Source organism: Agelaius tricolor, unplaced genomic scaffold, assembly GCF_023055355.1.
Source record: "Agelaius tricolor isolate 1412-34295 unplaced genomic scaffold, bAgeTri1.0.p SCAF_28, whole genome shotgun sequence".
Lineage (NCBI taxonomy): Eukaryota > Metazoa > Chordata > Aves > Passeriformes > Icteridae > Agelaius > Agelaius tricolor.
In genome coordinates this window covers 7,271,233-7,287,446 of record NW_027269288.1, presented here as the reverse complement: position 1 = coordinate 7,287,446, position 16,214 = coordinate 7,271,233, and the positions used below count along the sequence as shown (strand labels likewise).

At 40.4% G+C, this 16,214-nt stretch overlaps 1 protein-coding gene across 5 annotated transcripts in view; it reads right to left on the bottom strand.

The window, feature by feature from the left end:
* The window catches only part of GNB1 (G protein subunit beta 1), a 42,875-nt gene that overhangs the window by 7,898 nt on the left and 18,763 nt on the right, over positions 1-16,214 (bottom strand). For all 5 annotated transcript variants that reach the window (XM_071448880.1, XM_071448878.1, XM_071448877.1 and 2 more), the window contains exons 2-8: positions 14,200-14,251; positions 7,130-7,237; positions 6,488-6,526; positions 5,766-5,872; positions 5,293-5,356; positions 3,401-3,563; positions 2,369-2,435 (exon numbers count right to left, since the gene is read on the bottom strand). In XM_071448880.1, coding sequence (XP_071304981.1) covers positions 2,369-2,435; positions 3,401-3,563; positions 5,293-5,356; positions 5,766-5,872; positions 6,488-6,526; positions 7,130-7,186 — 497 coding nt within the window. In that variant the 5' untranslated portion in view covers positions 7,187-7,237; positions 14,200-14,251. The remainder of the gene's footprint in view (positions 1-2,368; positions 2,436-3,400; positions 3,564-5,292; positions 5,357-5,765; positions 5,873-6,487; positions 6,527-7,129; positions 7,238-14,199; positions 14,252-16,214) is intronic.

The following is a 16,214-nucleotide window of genomic DNA, read 5'->3' as shown; positions in this document are numbered from 1 at the left end:
GTCTGTGCTGTTTTGTGAGGATTGTGATCATGGCTGAGGTAAAACTCCTGAGTATTAATAACACTGATCTTCATAATGGAAAGAAACGCTTTTGGTTGAATTATTTGGCTGTTGCAGATTAATTTTTGCACAATTACTTTTTGCACAATTGATTGTGCAAAAATCAACATGTCTGTGCTGTTTCATGAGGTTTTTGATCATGGCTGAGGTAAAACTCCCAAGTATTAATAACATTGATCTTGACAATGGAAAGAAACATTTTTGGTTGAATTATTTGGCTGTTGCAGATTAATTTTTGCACAATTAATTGTGCAAAAATCAACACGTCTGTGCTCCTTTGTGAGGATTTTGATCATTGCTGAGGTAAAACTCCCAAGTATTAATAACACTGATCTTCATAATGGAAATAAGTATTTTTGGTTGAATTATTTGGCTCTTGCAGATTAATTTTTGCACAATTACTTTTTGCACAATTGATTTTTGCACAATTGATTGTGCAAAAATCAACACGTCTGTGCTCCTTTGTGAGGATTTTTATCATTGCTGAGGTAAAGCTCCCAAGTATTAATAACATTGATCTTGACAATGGAAAGAAACATTTTTGGTTGAATTATTTGGCTCTTGCAGATTAATTTTTGCACAATTAATTTTTGCACAATTAATTTTTGCAAAAATCAACACGTCTGTGCTGTTTCATGAGGTTTTTGATCATTGCTGAGGTAAAACTCCCAAGTATTAATAACATGGATCTTGACAATGGAAAGAAACATTTTTGGTTGAATTATTTGGCTGTTGCAGATTAACTGGACAAAAATTATTTGTGCAAAAATTAATTGTGCAAAAATCAACAAGTCTGTGCTACTTCATGAGGTTTTTTATCACTGCTGAGGTAAAACTTCCAAGTATTAACAACATTGATCCTGATAATGGAAATAAGTATTTTTGGTTGAATTATTTGGCTGTTGTAGATTATTTGTGCAAAAATCAACATATCTGTGCCCCTCTGTAGAGTCTTTTTATCACTGCTGAGGTCAAACTCCAGGTATTAATAACATTGATCCTGACAACAGAAATAAATATTTTTGGTTTGGCTGTTACAGATTAATTGTGCATGGAAGACCTTAAAGCTATCCTTAATTTTAAAACATTGTGGGGGGTTAAATTAAAAACCAGTGGAAAAAACTGATGAGTGGCACTGAGGGCTGTTCACCCCAAAGTTCCCTGCCATGGCTGCCATCCAGCACCACCACAGCTTCCATGAAAGCAGCAGTGCTAAGGCTACAGCAAAAGCTGAGCCAGCATTTCTCATTTTATAAACTCACAGAGGATGAGTAACTTTGTGAATTATGTCTGATCCTGAAGTTTCCAGTCAGCCAAATGACTACAACAGTGATAATTAAGAGTATAAAAGGATGAAAGAACACCATCACCTCCATAAGAAAAAGTCTAAACACTTGAGGAAGTTGGGATTTTTAATTTCTGTCATTTCTCAGCAAACAGAGCCATCAGCAGCAGGTTCAAACCAGGTAAACAAGATGTGCCTGTACTTTGACAAAGTCCCTTGATGAACTGAGGTGCTGGCAAGGACAGCTGCAGAATTACTCCACAACTCCTGAGCAGCTGTTTTCTCTTACAAAGAGCATCATTTCTACAAACCCTCCCATTTTGTTAGAGTTTTTTGAGTTCTCTGAACACCAACACATACTCAGAAACATTTTTTGGTTTTAATCCCATATATATTCCAGAGCTACTCAGAATCAGGCATTCAGAGAGACTGGCACTGTGTAGGACAGGTATTTATTAGACAACCTCTGCTCTAAGAGCTGCTGCTGGAGAGAACTGCAAGGCTTTTAAGGAATAGATATAATAGAAAAATCCATGAAAAAAAGATGGAGGCCTTTTTTAGTTCAGAAGCCAGTATTTATGAAGATATACACCTACATTCTCCTCAAAAAACCCAGCTATTGTCACTGGAGAATATTTTCTAGGAGCTCTTCTGAATAACAACATGAACTGCATTCTGTATTAGAAATATCCAAACATGACTGTTTAAGTAATAAATACTGAATACAAAAGGAGTTTTGAGGAAAATCATTAGTCTAATACAGTTATTTCTAAAAGCCAAAGAGTCACAGGAAGAAAAAAATTCATCTTAGCACAGAATTAGGTCAGGCTCCTCAGAACATGGGCACAAGGAAACAGCCAAAGCTCACAGGGTTGAAATTACCAGCAAAAAGTGACACTTGAGCAGTACCACCAGAGTCCTGTGGGTGATGATGAAGTTTGGGAAGGCCAAAGTTCCCTTCAGGCACAGAAAAGGGATGAGAAAAGCCCTTCCTGAGAGTGCTGCCCCCCTGTCCCAGCTTACCAGGTGGTGTCGCCAGAGCTGGTGACGATCTGATTATCATCCAGGAAACGACAGCAGGACAAGTAGCCTGGAAACAGAGTAAAGGGCACAAATAAGGCCAGAGATTTCCCTTCAAAGGCAAATTGCTTTGCTAATAAGCTGCCTCCTCCTCTCCTGAAGCTGCAGCAAAACACACTTAGAGAGACTAAAATACAATCAATTATTTTTGTATGGGAATCTGCAATGTTTTGGATAAAATTTGGTTTGGCTCTTCAGAGACCACCCCGACCCAACCAGAGGAAGGGGAACAAAATGTGGAATTCCAGGGTGGAATCCCCTGGCCAAGCTGGGCAGATCCCAGTGAGCCTGCACTGCACACACCCAGGTTTCTAAGAAAATCATCTCAGTCTCACTGCATCCAGCAGCAACAAATGCTGATGGCCTCAACTGTGTCAAAGCATTGAGAAAAATAAACTGCATTCCTGGTCAGTACAAAGAGCTGAGCATGGACATTGGATGTTTCCCAACAGCAGCATCAAAGAAGTTCATCTGAATGCTCTGAAGCTTCTTTTTTCCTGAAATCCCAGCTGCCAAACCATCAGTGGAAGCACTCTGATTACAGAATCAGCCTCCCTGCCAACCACCTCCATTTCACAAAGCACCGAATTCAAACTACAGCAGAAAATACCAAAACCTGCAAACATCAACTTCCAGCTCTAAAAGTTTTTGTTCACTTTTACAGCTGAAAAACTGTAAAATTCATGGAAATTGTTTTGACTTAATGACCAATCACAGACCAACACCAAAGGCGTTGCCATTGGGGAAGAACTTCATGGGGGAGAATAAAAACACAAATGGTTTCAGATTTAATCCCTCTGCATCACACAAACACAGCAAACCAGAGTTTTAAAAGAGCTTTAAATTTAAAACCAAGCAGAGTCTGCAGCTAACCTCCTACCTGAGAAAAGAAGTAGACTGTTATTAGGAAATGATATTTAAAGGATTTTTTTTTTAAGTTTTCACTGTGCTGAGGTAACTGTGAGCAGCACCCACCTGTGTGCCCAGCGAGCTCACGGCTGACACGGACATTCCCTTCACGAGTTTTCAAGTTATAAATGGAGCAGATGTTGTCAAGCCCACCACAAGCCACGTAATTGCCAGAGGGAGCGTACGCACAAGTCATGACCCAGGAGGAGCGCAGGGGAATCGCGTGCACCTGCAACACAGACAGGCTGCACTTCAGCAAGGGCAGAAACTGCATTCCAAAGGAAGTTTTTCACCTGTCTCTCAATTCAGGATGATGGTTTTGGCAGAGGAGCAAGATTCAAACAGCTGTTTTTGAGTGTTGAACTATTTTGAGGGTAACTTGCATGTGGGGCTCGTCAGAACAAGCAGTGACGTAACAAAACCTCAGATTTGCTTTTCCTGAACCCGGTTCCATCAGCAATTTTGGTCCCAAGTGAATGATTTCATTTCAGTGCTCTGATTACTATTGGTTTATTATAGGTTCAGGAAAATATTGACTTCCAAGCACAGTCAGCAAAACTGCCAATTCCAGGCTTAGCTGCTGGGAATGAACAAGTAAGGAAATCGCTGCTTCCACTGCCATTTGAATCCTTCTTTGGAAACCCACTGCAAGCAATCAAGCTGCACATTTAAATAACTACCCCATGTTTCCTTGTCATTCTCTGCTCAAAGAACTTTTTTTAGATAATTATAGAAGCTAAACCTGTTCTGTCTTGTTAACTCATTGTGTTCACCCCTTGGATTTGTTCACAGTCTTTAGGAAGGGCTGGTACCCTTGGACATATGGTGATATTTCATGCAATATTAACAATGTGCCTGAATTTCTTAAGGAAAAATCTCATTAGAAGCAGAGGAACAGCCAGGAATCAGTGGTCCTGCAGCAAAGAGCAGTTAAAAAAACCCCAACCCTGTCCTAAAACCACAACCAGTTCATTTTTGGAAGTCTTCTACCAAGAAGTCTAGAATATTCCAATAGTCTCTACTATTTGGAATATTCACTTTGAGCTGTTTTATTTTATCATTAGGCAAAGATCAAATTGATGACATCACTGTTACTTCCAATGTGTTCTGGAACTGCCAAAAGAATATTGCATGGATTAATTGGCACTGATGTAAGAATTGAAGATATCAAAAAAGAAATCATGGGATGCAGTGATGATTCCACCATCCTACAGCAGTCACAGTAATTTAAATGACATTTACCTGCAGGCTGGGGTCAAAGGATGAGGATGAAGGTAAAAATGAGAGGGTTTCATTTTAATTTGCAAACCATATTATATTAACTTTTTACTAAAGTGATGCCATTTGCTCCAATGCACTGGTAACATTGATTTTAATGCTACAAGGAGCCAAGTTAGGAAAAATTTATTTGGAATAAAATCAGACTCAAGCAGTTCTGTCAACTTAACCACAAGGAGCTCCATGGGAATTGTTGCCAGCCCTGGGACAGTGGCCATGATCAGTAAATACCAATCACTGTCAAAAGAAAGTAAAAGTAGTCCTGGACTGCCTCATGTGACTGCAGCCACCAAGGGATGACTCATTAGAACATGCCAGCTCTTCCAGGACTTCACTGCAGACAACAAATTCATCTGCCTAGGCCAGAATCTCTGCCCCTTCTGGTGCAAGATGCCCATCATCACTGCCTGCTCCCTGGTAATCACCTTCCTGCAGTACTAAAACAAATCAAAACATTCTCTAGGAGGAAAGAATTGTTCTCCCCTTGTGGTGCACATTTTCACACACTGAAGGCACTGCTGTGTTCTTTACATAAAACCTGATTGTTTGAGAGAATTCAAAACTTGGGTTTAGAACTAGGAAAGCAATAGAGCCAAAATGATGATGGGCAACAGTTGCTCCTGATTTCCTCCTGATGCTTTCCCACCTGAATTCCACAGCAATGGATCAGCTGGCCTTACCTTGTTTGTAGTATAGCTGTCCCAAATTATAAGTTTGCCATCCTGGGAGGCACTAACTAGAAGCCTAGGGAGGAAACAGCAGGGAAACACAATCACTGTGGGCAGCCAAGGAACACCTTTGTGATGAACATTGTAAAGAAAAGAGAATAAAAGCACCTGATACCTGTGGCATTTAGTTTCTTTTTAAATTAATCAGTACTTAACAGGAAAGGAAAAAAAAAAGGAAAAAAACCCCACAACTGATAATGGCATCTACTTTATTTCCACAGTTGCTCAGAATTCATGTTGTACCATTACTGTACTTTGCAGTGGACAAGGACTGGGATTTTGGCATCCAATGTAGGCTTGGATTACACAACCATGGAGGAGAATTGTGGCATTCAGTGTTTCTGACTACTCTCAGTTGTCCAAGTTCTCTCAGAGTTATTCATTCCATGTGCACCCAGCTCTCCAGAGAGCAGCTCTGTACCCACCTGGAATCAGTCCCCCAGTGCATTGCATAAATTTTGGCCAGGTGTCCCCGGAGTGTTCTCCTGGTGCGCATCTGGATCCTCCCCACGGGGTCGATATTGGCTGTGATCTGCAACAGGGAAAGGTCACACACTCACTTCTTCCCTTCCCTCTCCTCCAGAAACACATCTCTCACTCAGTTCCCACAGTCCCACATTCTCAGTGCTGATTTTTCCCCAAGTGTCCATTCACAAGTTCTGTCATGTTAAGCAGCATGTCTTTATCACACACACAGGCAGCCTATTGCATTTATAAACACTCCCAGAAACTGTTTTGTTCAGCTCATATCTTCTTAGACTTCTAGGATTTCAGACCTTTGATCTGGGTATTCTCCTCCTGCACAGATAAATGTGGCAGACACTGAAGAAGTTTAACCTCAGCAGGCCTTATGGTTCTGATTATCAGGGTAACACCAGTACTGCTCCCAGCTCCAGGGCACAGCATTATTTTCCATTAAGCAGCAGAAATGTGCCCTGAGTCACTCCAAGAAATCTCAGCTCAAGGCCACTGCTCTCAGGGACTGGACAAACATGTACTTATTTCTGGAAGAAAACACCCAAAGGCAAAATAAAATAAAAATAAATTGCTACAGGAGGCAAAACCAGATTATTCACCTTTTTACACAGCATTTTCTTTTTGTAAAGGAAATATTTTCTTAATTCCTGTTAAACTCTGAAATTCTTACCTGAGCCAGGGTGGCATCTGCACATGCTTTCCTAGCATCCTGCAAGAGAAGGGAATCAGAGAAATTGGATGGAGCTCTGCACATTTCTTTCTCTGTTTTGTCAAGTTGATTGAGGCCCCTGAAGCCAAGGTTCAAAGAGCATTTCTGTCACCCAGAGAGGAGCCATCCTAACACTGCATTACCATAATGCACTGCCTGCTGTCACACACACTGTGCATTCAACTTTGGAATTTCTCTTCTTTTGGAAGAAGGGCAACACAACTTTCACCACAAAGATACTCGAGCAGTGGAACTGCTTGTTCAGAGAGGCTGTGCAGAATCCAACCTCAGAGGTTTTTGAGAACTTAGTGGACAAAGCTCTGACAAACTTTATCACTGACCTTATTTCCATCAGTTTTTTTTAACTTTAGTTATTCTCTAGCTCATACAAACTTCAGTAAACCTCCATTTCATCAGCAATTTTGTGCATTGCTTCTGGAACTATTATTTCCTAAGCAATATAAAAGACCATAAAAAGTCATTTTCTAAAGCAGCCATATGTGTTTGCCCTTTCTTCATTAACTCTGGCACTGGGGGAACATTTCAGGCATCATTTGTGTCCTGCTCAGGACACACTCATTTGTGCTGAGGCACAATACATACTCTGATTTGGTTTTTCAGCTGCTCGGCCTCCTGGCGTAACTGGTCAAGCTCGCTCATTTTCCTGTGCTAAAGGTGTGCTCCACTGCCACCTCTGAAACAACCAGAAATCTGAAAAACAGGGCACAGGCAGGACAATTAGGAAAAGGCAGAATTTGAAATTGCAAGTCCTTTCGACCACTTCAAACTTGGGAAAAAATAGCAAAGTGATTTATAAACACAGGTGGAAATGTGTGTCTGAAATCCCCTCAGTGTAAGGATGTGCTTTGCTTCCATAAAATAGAACTGCACTTATTTCTCTCCTCCAGGCCCCAACCTTTTTTCCCTTTTTTCATTCCTTTTCCCATGTTCTGATTTGTTTTTGTATAAATTCAAGTTGTCCAGGACTGAGTAAGCAGGTAACACCAATTTCAGGCATGGAAGTCAGAACTGCCCTGCAGCTCTTCAGAGCAGAGCAAGGAATCCTCCCAGAACAGAGAAAGGATTTACACTGACACAAGCACCAGCAAAATGCTCTAAGAACTGTCTGCAACACCACAGTCATGAAAAACTTTGTTCTGCTACGTGGAGAAAAGGAGATCACTCCCAAATGGTCAAGGTTTTATTTGGGAACTGCTAAAATGCCTGAGATCCCAGGGCAGACTGTAACATGAACAGGTTGTCAGAGGAAAATCCGGGATGTTTTGCTGGGTTTGAGAAACCACATCCATCAGACACCTCTCCCCTCTAGGCCTCTGTTTGCCCAGTATCCATAGGCACCAAATGACATATATATATATATATATATATATATATATATGTCACTCTGTGTTCTTAAGATTTTCTAAACTTTCTGATGTTGACATTCTTGTAGTGAATTTTCTCACACACTTTCTGTAAATAACTCATTGTTTTGCATTCCTTTATAGAGGAAGAGAGAGTTGATAGACTGTTGGTTTAACCAGTGGCATTGGAGAGGTGCCACTGTCACCCTCCAATCCACTGTCACTTTTAGAAAACTATAAATGTTAGAGTCAGAAAATAAACAGCCCCTTTTTTCTCTTTCACCTTGAGAACAGTGTGAGCGTGTGTTCTTTTGAGTCCTATAGTGACACACATATATATATATATTATATTGGAATAGTCACTTTGAGCCATTTGATTTTATCATTAGGCAAAGATCAAACTCATCTTTGCAAACAGAGGCTCTAGGGAACATCACAAGCACTGAAACCACCTCAGCTTTTGCCTTTAGAGCTGCTCAACTCTTGGGCTGCTCCCCAGTACCACAATCATATGGACATTTCCTATTACATGCACAACTTATCTTTCAAAGTCTCTGCTCCAGACAGATACTCTTGGCATTTTCTTCAGCATTCCACATCTCCAACTCAGCTGTTCCTTGATTTTTTTGTTTTAGAATCTCTGCAGCTTGGTAGCAATGGAAATGCTGAAGAAACATGCTGATGAATTTTATCTTTTACTGCAGAACAAGATTAATTGATTCCAATTTCAAATACTACACAGAACACCTGGAGTTTATAAATTGACACTGCTAATGTGTGATTTTAGAACACTTTATTAGCCAGAATTGACCCTTTACCATTAAATAAAGGAAATGCTTTGCTAGCAGCTTTACATATTATTCTGTTAAGATTTAATCAGCTTATTTATCCTTGCAAGCACGTGGGGTTTGTTTTCTTCCTAAAGCCCTTCCCAAGGAGAAAGATGAGGATAACTTCCAAATTTTTATGCAGTCACAGTAACAGAGAACATACTGTCAAGGTAAATTAGAGTAGTAGAACAAACATCACTGTTCAAAGAAGCTTCAAAATAGTTTAGACTTGAATATTCCCTAAATATTTCTATCCCCCATAACCAGACTTAGGCTGCAGCTCTCTCCATAGTAGTTATTCCAAACTGAAAACCTCTAGGAACAGATGCCAGATCTTGTCACAGCATCATTTACCATTTTTTCCTCTTCTCTGAAACCCACAGTATCTTAGAAAAGGAATTTTCGTTGGCTCCTCTCCCAAAACTCCACTCACACAACTTCAAGGCCCTTTCACTTCATCTGAAACTGGGTCTGCTCCTCCTCCCTTCTGGTCCCAGGGTCATCCCTAAGCCCTTGAGGATTGCTTGCTCAGCTCAGCCCAAAATCCAGCTAAGACAAAGCCCATCCCCAGTGGTTCATTATCCTGCTTGGCTTTGGAATGCTCTTCTGTTTTCTCAACATGTTTTGTTCATTTTACATCTCAGACAAACACTCTGGGCTGGGTATCTGTTAGAATTTTGAGCCTGTCACACCTGGTGAAACACTGATGCACTGCTTCTGTCACAAAGGAGTTGATTTAAGAATAAACTGTGATTTTTCAGATCTTTCAGCTCCTTCATTTCCAGTCCTGCCATTCTCTGAGTTAATATATAACATCATTTCCTACTAAGCAAACACTGACCACTCCAGACAAAGAATTTAGAGATGCTATCATTCCTATTTCAGAGCAAGAAATCCCAAAGCTCTGGTGCTCTGCCCAAGGTCACAGCAACTCACTGATGAGACTGCAATACAGACTCAGGACACCAAGAATTCCAGTGCAGCTACAAGGAACTACAGTGAAGATTTTACATGCAGCTTTATTGAAAAGCACAATAGGAGGAATAATCTCACGTCAGTCAGAGCAGATATGCTCTCCTTAAAATAGCACCCATTTCTTTCTGCAGAATTCGTGCACTGTGAGAGAGAATTCTCTTGCATTTAAATGAAACAAAGCTTTGCATGGAACAGGGAGAGGCCTAAGGAGATGAGCCCTTATCCTAAGGGAGAAAGTTTAAAAAGTTCATTTTCCCATCTTGAAGAGAGATCCACTTTGAGAATTCCAACTTGGCCCCTCTGCATCCCAAGCAAGTCCAAACCCTGAGCTGCCTTTCTGTCAGCATCCATAGGAATTGTGTAAAGCACATTTCCACATTCTCTTTGTAGTCTTTGTTGTTTCAACATCAACAGGAAGTGCTAATTCCTGCCAACAGGACTGAACTCACTCAGGAAATGACAACCCTACAGCAGCCAAGGGCTTGAAAATATAGGAGTTCTCTGAAGCAAACTGTAAAATTTATGGGACAAACAGCAAACCAGCTTGGCTGCTCCACTGTTCCTTTTATACCGAGTTTTAGACAATTGAATTGATGGTAGAAATATGAGATCTGTGGGAGGAAAAAAGGCTTCCAGCCTCCCATGTCCTTTTTAGTTATACTGTAAATCAGAGCTTACTAGGATTGTATTTTAAAAAGTATTTTTAAAAGAATAAGGAGATCAGGTGAGGTCAGAAGAATGTATGGGGAAAAATGCTTTTATCCATTCTCACTCTTGATAGAAGGGAAATTTCATACAGATTTATTTCTATTACAGACATGGGCCATATATTGAACAGTCTCTGCTCATCACAAACAAGTACAATGGAGTATCATGAAATAGATTTTTATTTCTTGGCATGTTCTAAAGGCATTTAACCCTGTTTTACAAGAAGGTTTCTAGAAGAATCTGTAACCTTGATGTGGATGATGCTCCTATTTCTGGAGTTTTCAAAGAAGTTACTGCATTTCCCAATCAAGAAAAAGAAAAAGTCACTCCTCAGGTTCCACACTCCTTTCCCCCATCTCCCCCAGAGCTGTGCAGAAATTGGAAGGAGCCAAACTCCTGCTTACCTCCCTCTGTGTGGAGTGTGTCAGGGTGTCCTGCAGGCAGCTCCTCAGGAATAAAATTCACTTTCTCCAACCCCCTCAAGACCTTCCCAGGGCTGAAGTGCTTAAGTGTCTGTGGCCTAAGCTCATTTGCCCTAATCCTGTTGAGCAGAGCACCCTGTGGGTAATTCCCCCCTTGCTGGGTAACAACCTGAGCACCTCAGGGCATCCCTGTCCCCCTCCTCCAGGTGACCCAAATCCCTCATTTCTGACAAGGTACCCCTGGAAAAGTCACTTTGTTCCTCTGTTCCCCACACAGGAAAATCACCTGACTTTGCCTGGTTTGTTCCATTCCACATCCCAAAAACTCCACAACTCAGCTGTGTCCAAAGGATTGGTCACATCATTTATGTCAAAGGGACAGCTCAGGGGTTGCTTTTCTCTAACTCCACCATGAGCTGTACTCCTGTGAAAAAGGAGAATTGGGTAGGTCCATCAGCTGGGTGTCCAACAGCTGCAGTTTTCCACTGCAGGAAGCCTTACAGAGCTTCCATGTGCTTCCTGCAAATGGAGATATACTCAGCATGCCAGTGGAATAATTCTTATTTAAAGAAGAAGAATTATTCACTCACTGCTCAGAAAACAGTGACAGAAAAATTGAAAGGTTGAGGAAGAACTCAAATCCACTCATTTCATTGTAACAACTCCAGTGTCCTTTCCACAGCTCAAAGTGTCAACCCAATTAAATCCAGTTACTAAAACCAAGGTATCATTAACACCCTCACATTTATTTGTATTGATGCTGGAGAGCTGGACACAACTCATCCAAACACTGTTAAATAAATATTATTCCTCTCTGAAATTCCTCTGCTGGTAACAGCAATGAAGCAATGCTTACTAAAAAGTTCTTTATTTAATTTTCTTACACCATTCCTATTAAAAAAAAAAAGGATGGAGTCTTCCACCCTCTCTCTGTCCTGAAAATAATCTTTACAAATGAAAAGAAAAAGCCCCACATTGGAAATCACAGCTATCATTAAGTCGAATATTTGGAATTTCTATCCCTTGCTGGTCAAACTTTGCTTGCCACAAGGTATTTTTAGCACAGCCTAACACAATCCCACCAAGCCACTGTGGGTGCAGTGTCTGTAGCACTGTAGAGGGTTTCAAGCTAAATGGTTCATATTTTACTCAAGCACAGCAACTTTCTAAGGAGGTTCAGCAAATCCCTTTTCTCCCATGAACTGCCTGGCTGACATTTCTTCCCTCAACCTCTTTCCTGCCAATACCCATCACTCCAACACGGATGAAAAGCAAAATATTTGCAAAAGCAGAGCCCAAACTTAACAAGGAGCTGCCAGCATGGCCAGCAGAGAGCCCCAGAGCAGGACATCTGATTAAATGAAGCTGTGCTAATCTAGCAGATAGCACAAATCCTATTAGCAACATGCACAGAGGCTTGGACATGTCCACAATGACAAAGGAATTATCCACAAGTCACTGGTAGTTACAGGGAGCTGACCTCACTGCCTTTCAAAAGCTGAGGGTTTTTTTGTTTTCAGGAGCAGGGATGGATTCCTTGTTTCTCTTTGATTCTGTAGGAAATGCAGTCAGATCAGAATTGCTGGTGGAACAAATCGGAGGAGTTCTCTCTCTCATTTATATGAACTAAAATTGAAGAAAAAATGCAGGCCCTGAGCTCCATTTGCCTTCTAAGCACAGTTAACTACCATGATGGCTATTTCTATGATATTTCTATGATATCTATTTTAGTTAATTTTCTATAATATTTATTTTAAAAAGCTGAGGGTTCTCTTTGTTTTCAGGAGCAGGGATGGATTCCTTGCTTCTCTTTTACTCTGTGAGAAATGCAGTCAGATCAGAACTGCTGGTGGAACAAACCTGAGGTGTTGTCTCTGTCATTTATATGAACCAGAATTGAAGAAAAAAATGCAGTCCCTGAGCTCCATTTGCCTTCTAATTTCTAAGCACAGTTAAATACCATGATGTTTATTTCTATGATATTTCTATGGTATCTATTTTAATTGATTTTCTATAATATTTATTTTAAAAAGCTGAGGGTTCTCTTTGTTTTCAGGAGCAGGGATGGATTCCTTGTTTCTCTTTGATTCTGTGGGAAATGCAGTCAGATCAGAACTGCTGGTGGAACAAATCTGAGGTGTTGTCTCTGTCATTTATATGAACTAAAACTGAAGAAAAAATGCAGGCCCTGAGCTCCATTTGCCTTCTAAGCACAGTTAAATACCATGATGGCTATTTCTATTATATCTATTTTAGTTAATTTTCTATAATATTTATTTTAAAAAGCTGAGGGTTCTCTGTGTTTTCAGGAGCAGGGATGGATTCCTTGTTTCTCTTTTACTCTCTGGGAAATGCAGTCAGATCAGAACTGCTGGTGGAACAAACCTGAGGTGTTGTCTCTGTCATTTATATGAACTAAAATTGAAGAAAAAAATGCAGTCCCTGAGCTCCATTTGCCTTCTAATTTCTAAGCACAGTTAAATACCATGATGTTTATTTCTATGATATTTCTATGGAATCTATTTTAATTGATTTTCTATTATATCTATGTTAAAAAGCTGAGGGTTCTCTGTGTTTTCAGGAGCAGGGATGGATTCCTTGTTTCTCTTTTACTCTGTGGGAAATGCAGTCAGATCAGAATTGCTGGTGGAACAAATCTGAGGTGCTGTCTCTCTCACTTATATGAACTAAAACAGAAGATAAAATTCAGGGTGCCCTTGGTCCAGAGGGAGATACAGGCAGAGGAACAAGGCCTGCTGCCTGTCTTTAGAAAACCAGTAAATATCCAGCAATTGAAAATATCAGCTTGGCAAACACTTGGCCAATTAGCAACATTCCTCACAGACATTCAAGCTGAAGTCTGGAAGGTAATGAAGATTTTACTGCTCCAAGAACAATAGTAATAATTACAATTACACAGAATATCAACCCTGGAGCTGTTAGGTGCTGTTTAAATAACACTGCCACGTTGAAAAGAACATTCTGACAAGAGCCACTTTGCTCAAAAGAAATCTGGCCTTCTTTTGTCAAACATGGTGGAGCAGTAATTTTTCATTCATGAGAGAATGACTATTCTCATCATTTTATTTATTACAGTTCCCTGCCCCACTGAGATGAAACAGTTTCATCTGTGGTCTCCCTGTGCTTTGCCAGCTCCCTGTCTGACAGAGGCAGGCACTAACATCTATTATTTACCAGGTTTCCTGGCCATTTTAAGATCCTTCCTGTTGACACAAGAATACACATGCTAAAGGAGAAACAACTTACTTGAGGTTTGCACACAGATGAACAGCCAAAAATCTGAATTAACCACTTTTTAAAAATAGGATGTTTCTCAGGGAGTAGGAAAAAAAAAATCTTTTTTCTCTACTTACATTTTCTCTCACTACAGTAGAAAGCCAACTTCTGCTGTCAAACATGTAAATTCTGGAAAAAAAGACACCAAAGCCACAATTAATGTAATTACCATAAAAGATCACCCATTTCTCAATAAATCTAACAGAAATTAAACTACTATCAAAGTGCAGATATTTCTGTAGCAACTTGAGCAGCTGGCCTGCCTTCCTGAAGGAAATGGGCACAGTTTATTTACTGTAACACAACCAAAAGATGAATTTGTGCCATGCAGCTCATTGTGACCTTCTTTTCCCAAGAAATTCTTGCAATCCTGAGATCGTTCTCCTGCCCTAGTGATAGAGAAGTCCATGGTATCAGAGAATTTAGGATTAGAAGAAAATGCAGTATCAGCCACACAATTTCCACTGTCCTACAAAGTGCCCCCTCCCCAAACCAGCGTTTTCAACACACTGGAATTATTTCTGCTCAGTCCTGTCCCTGAGCTCCATTTGCCTTCTGAGCACAGTTAAATATCATGATATCTATTTTATCAGAAGTTGTTACCTATCCCAGTTAAGTATCATGATATCTATTTATCAGAAGTTGTTACTTATCCCAGTTAAATATCATGATATCTATTTTATCAGAAGTTGTTACCTATCCCAGTTAAGTATCATGATATCTATTTTATCAGAAGATGTTAAATATCATGATATCTATTTTATCAGAAGTTGTTACATATCCCAGTTAAATATCATGATATCTATTTTATCAGAAGCTGTTACATAAACCTCCCACAGAGGAGCTCCAGTGAGAGCACACCAGAGTTACAACTTTAATCACCAAAGGTAGCAGAAGGTACAGAAGGAATTGACACATCCAGAACTCACAGGGGCTGGAGGGCCCTGGTTGCACAGACTGGCTCTGCAGCAAGGGGACAATGTAAGAGATTTGGGCACAGCTTTTTCCCCAGGTAGCACAAAGGATATTTGAGCTCAGCCCAAGATGCCCAACACTGATGAGCACTTCTGCATCCCAACTCCTGGGTCTGGCTCTGTCACACACCAGGACAAGGGCTGGGGGTGATGCCAGGGCACCCCAAGCTGCTGCATGAGGACAACTGAGATCATTCTGAGCACCAAGCAAGAAGGGACTGAAGGAAAATGACCTTAAACCAGACAGCCAGCCTAGAACCCCACACACTTCCAAGTGAAATCTCCCATAAAATGCACATTTCTGATTTTACAGTTCACTACTAGCTGGAGAATTTACAAACCACTTCAGTGTCTGGCATGGAGGTTAAGCTACTTAGGATATGGATCATCCTCACCCAAGCTCATTTGTAGATAAACATTTTAATGCTGTGATTATGAAACCATCCCAGAGTAAGCAGTTTTGTTTGTTACTGCCAGAACAACACACTTTGGGACATAAACAGGAACTCACACTTAGAGGCCAAACTCCACTCCCCAGACACAAAAACATGACATGACCATTTTAAATTCTGAAAACAGAGCAGCTTCAGTCAAATTCCAGAAGTCTTGACAGGAAAAAAAAAAAATTGCCCCCACTACAGAGATAATGAAATCTAATGAAATTCTGGAAGAATTACCTGAAATGTAACCAAGTAAATTTATGCTGGTGCACTAAGAGCACACAAAATACACAACAGCAAAGGGCAAAGCACACACCATCATTACTGTCCTGTGCTGCACTCTCATTAATGCAGGAGGTGTTGCAGAGTTCATATGGCTTCTGCAAAAATGAAAAACAAAACCAAAACAAAAAAACCCCCACTACTTTAACCAGCCTGGAAGAAGAGGAAGGAAGCATAACAGCAAACTTTTCCACAAAAGTTGAGTTCATTTCTCAAAGGGTTAAAATTTCTACTTGAGGATGCTCGCAGAACGCAGTCCTGGCAACGGAGATATTTTCAATTCTACCTTAAAGATGGAGCTCATTTAAGGACAAAAGCAGACAAGCTACTCATGAAAAAAAGATCTGCATTGCCACAAGCTTCCATTTTTAGCTAAAATGTAGCCTGGTAAAAGCA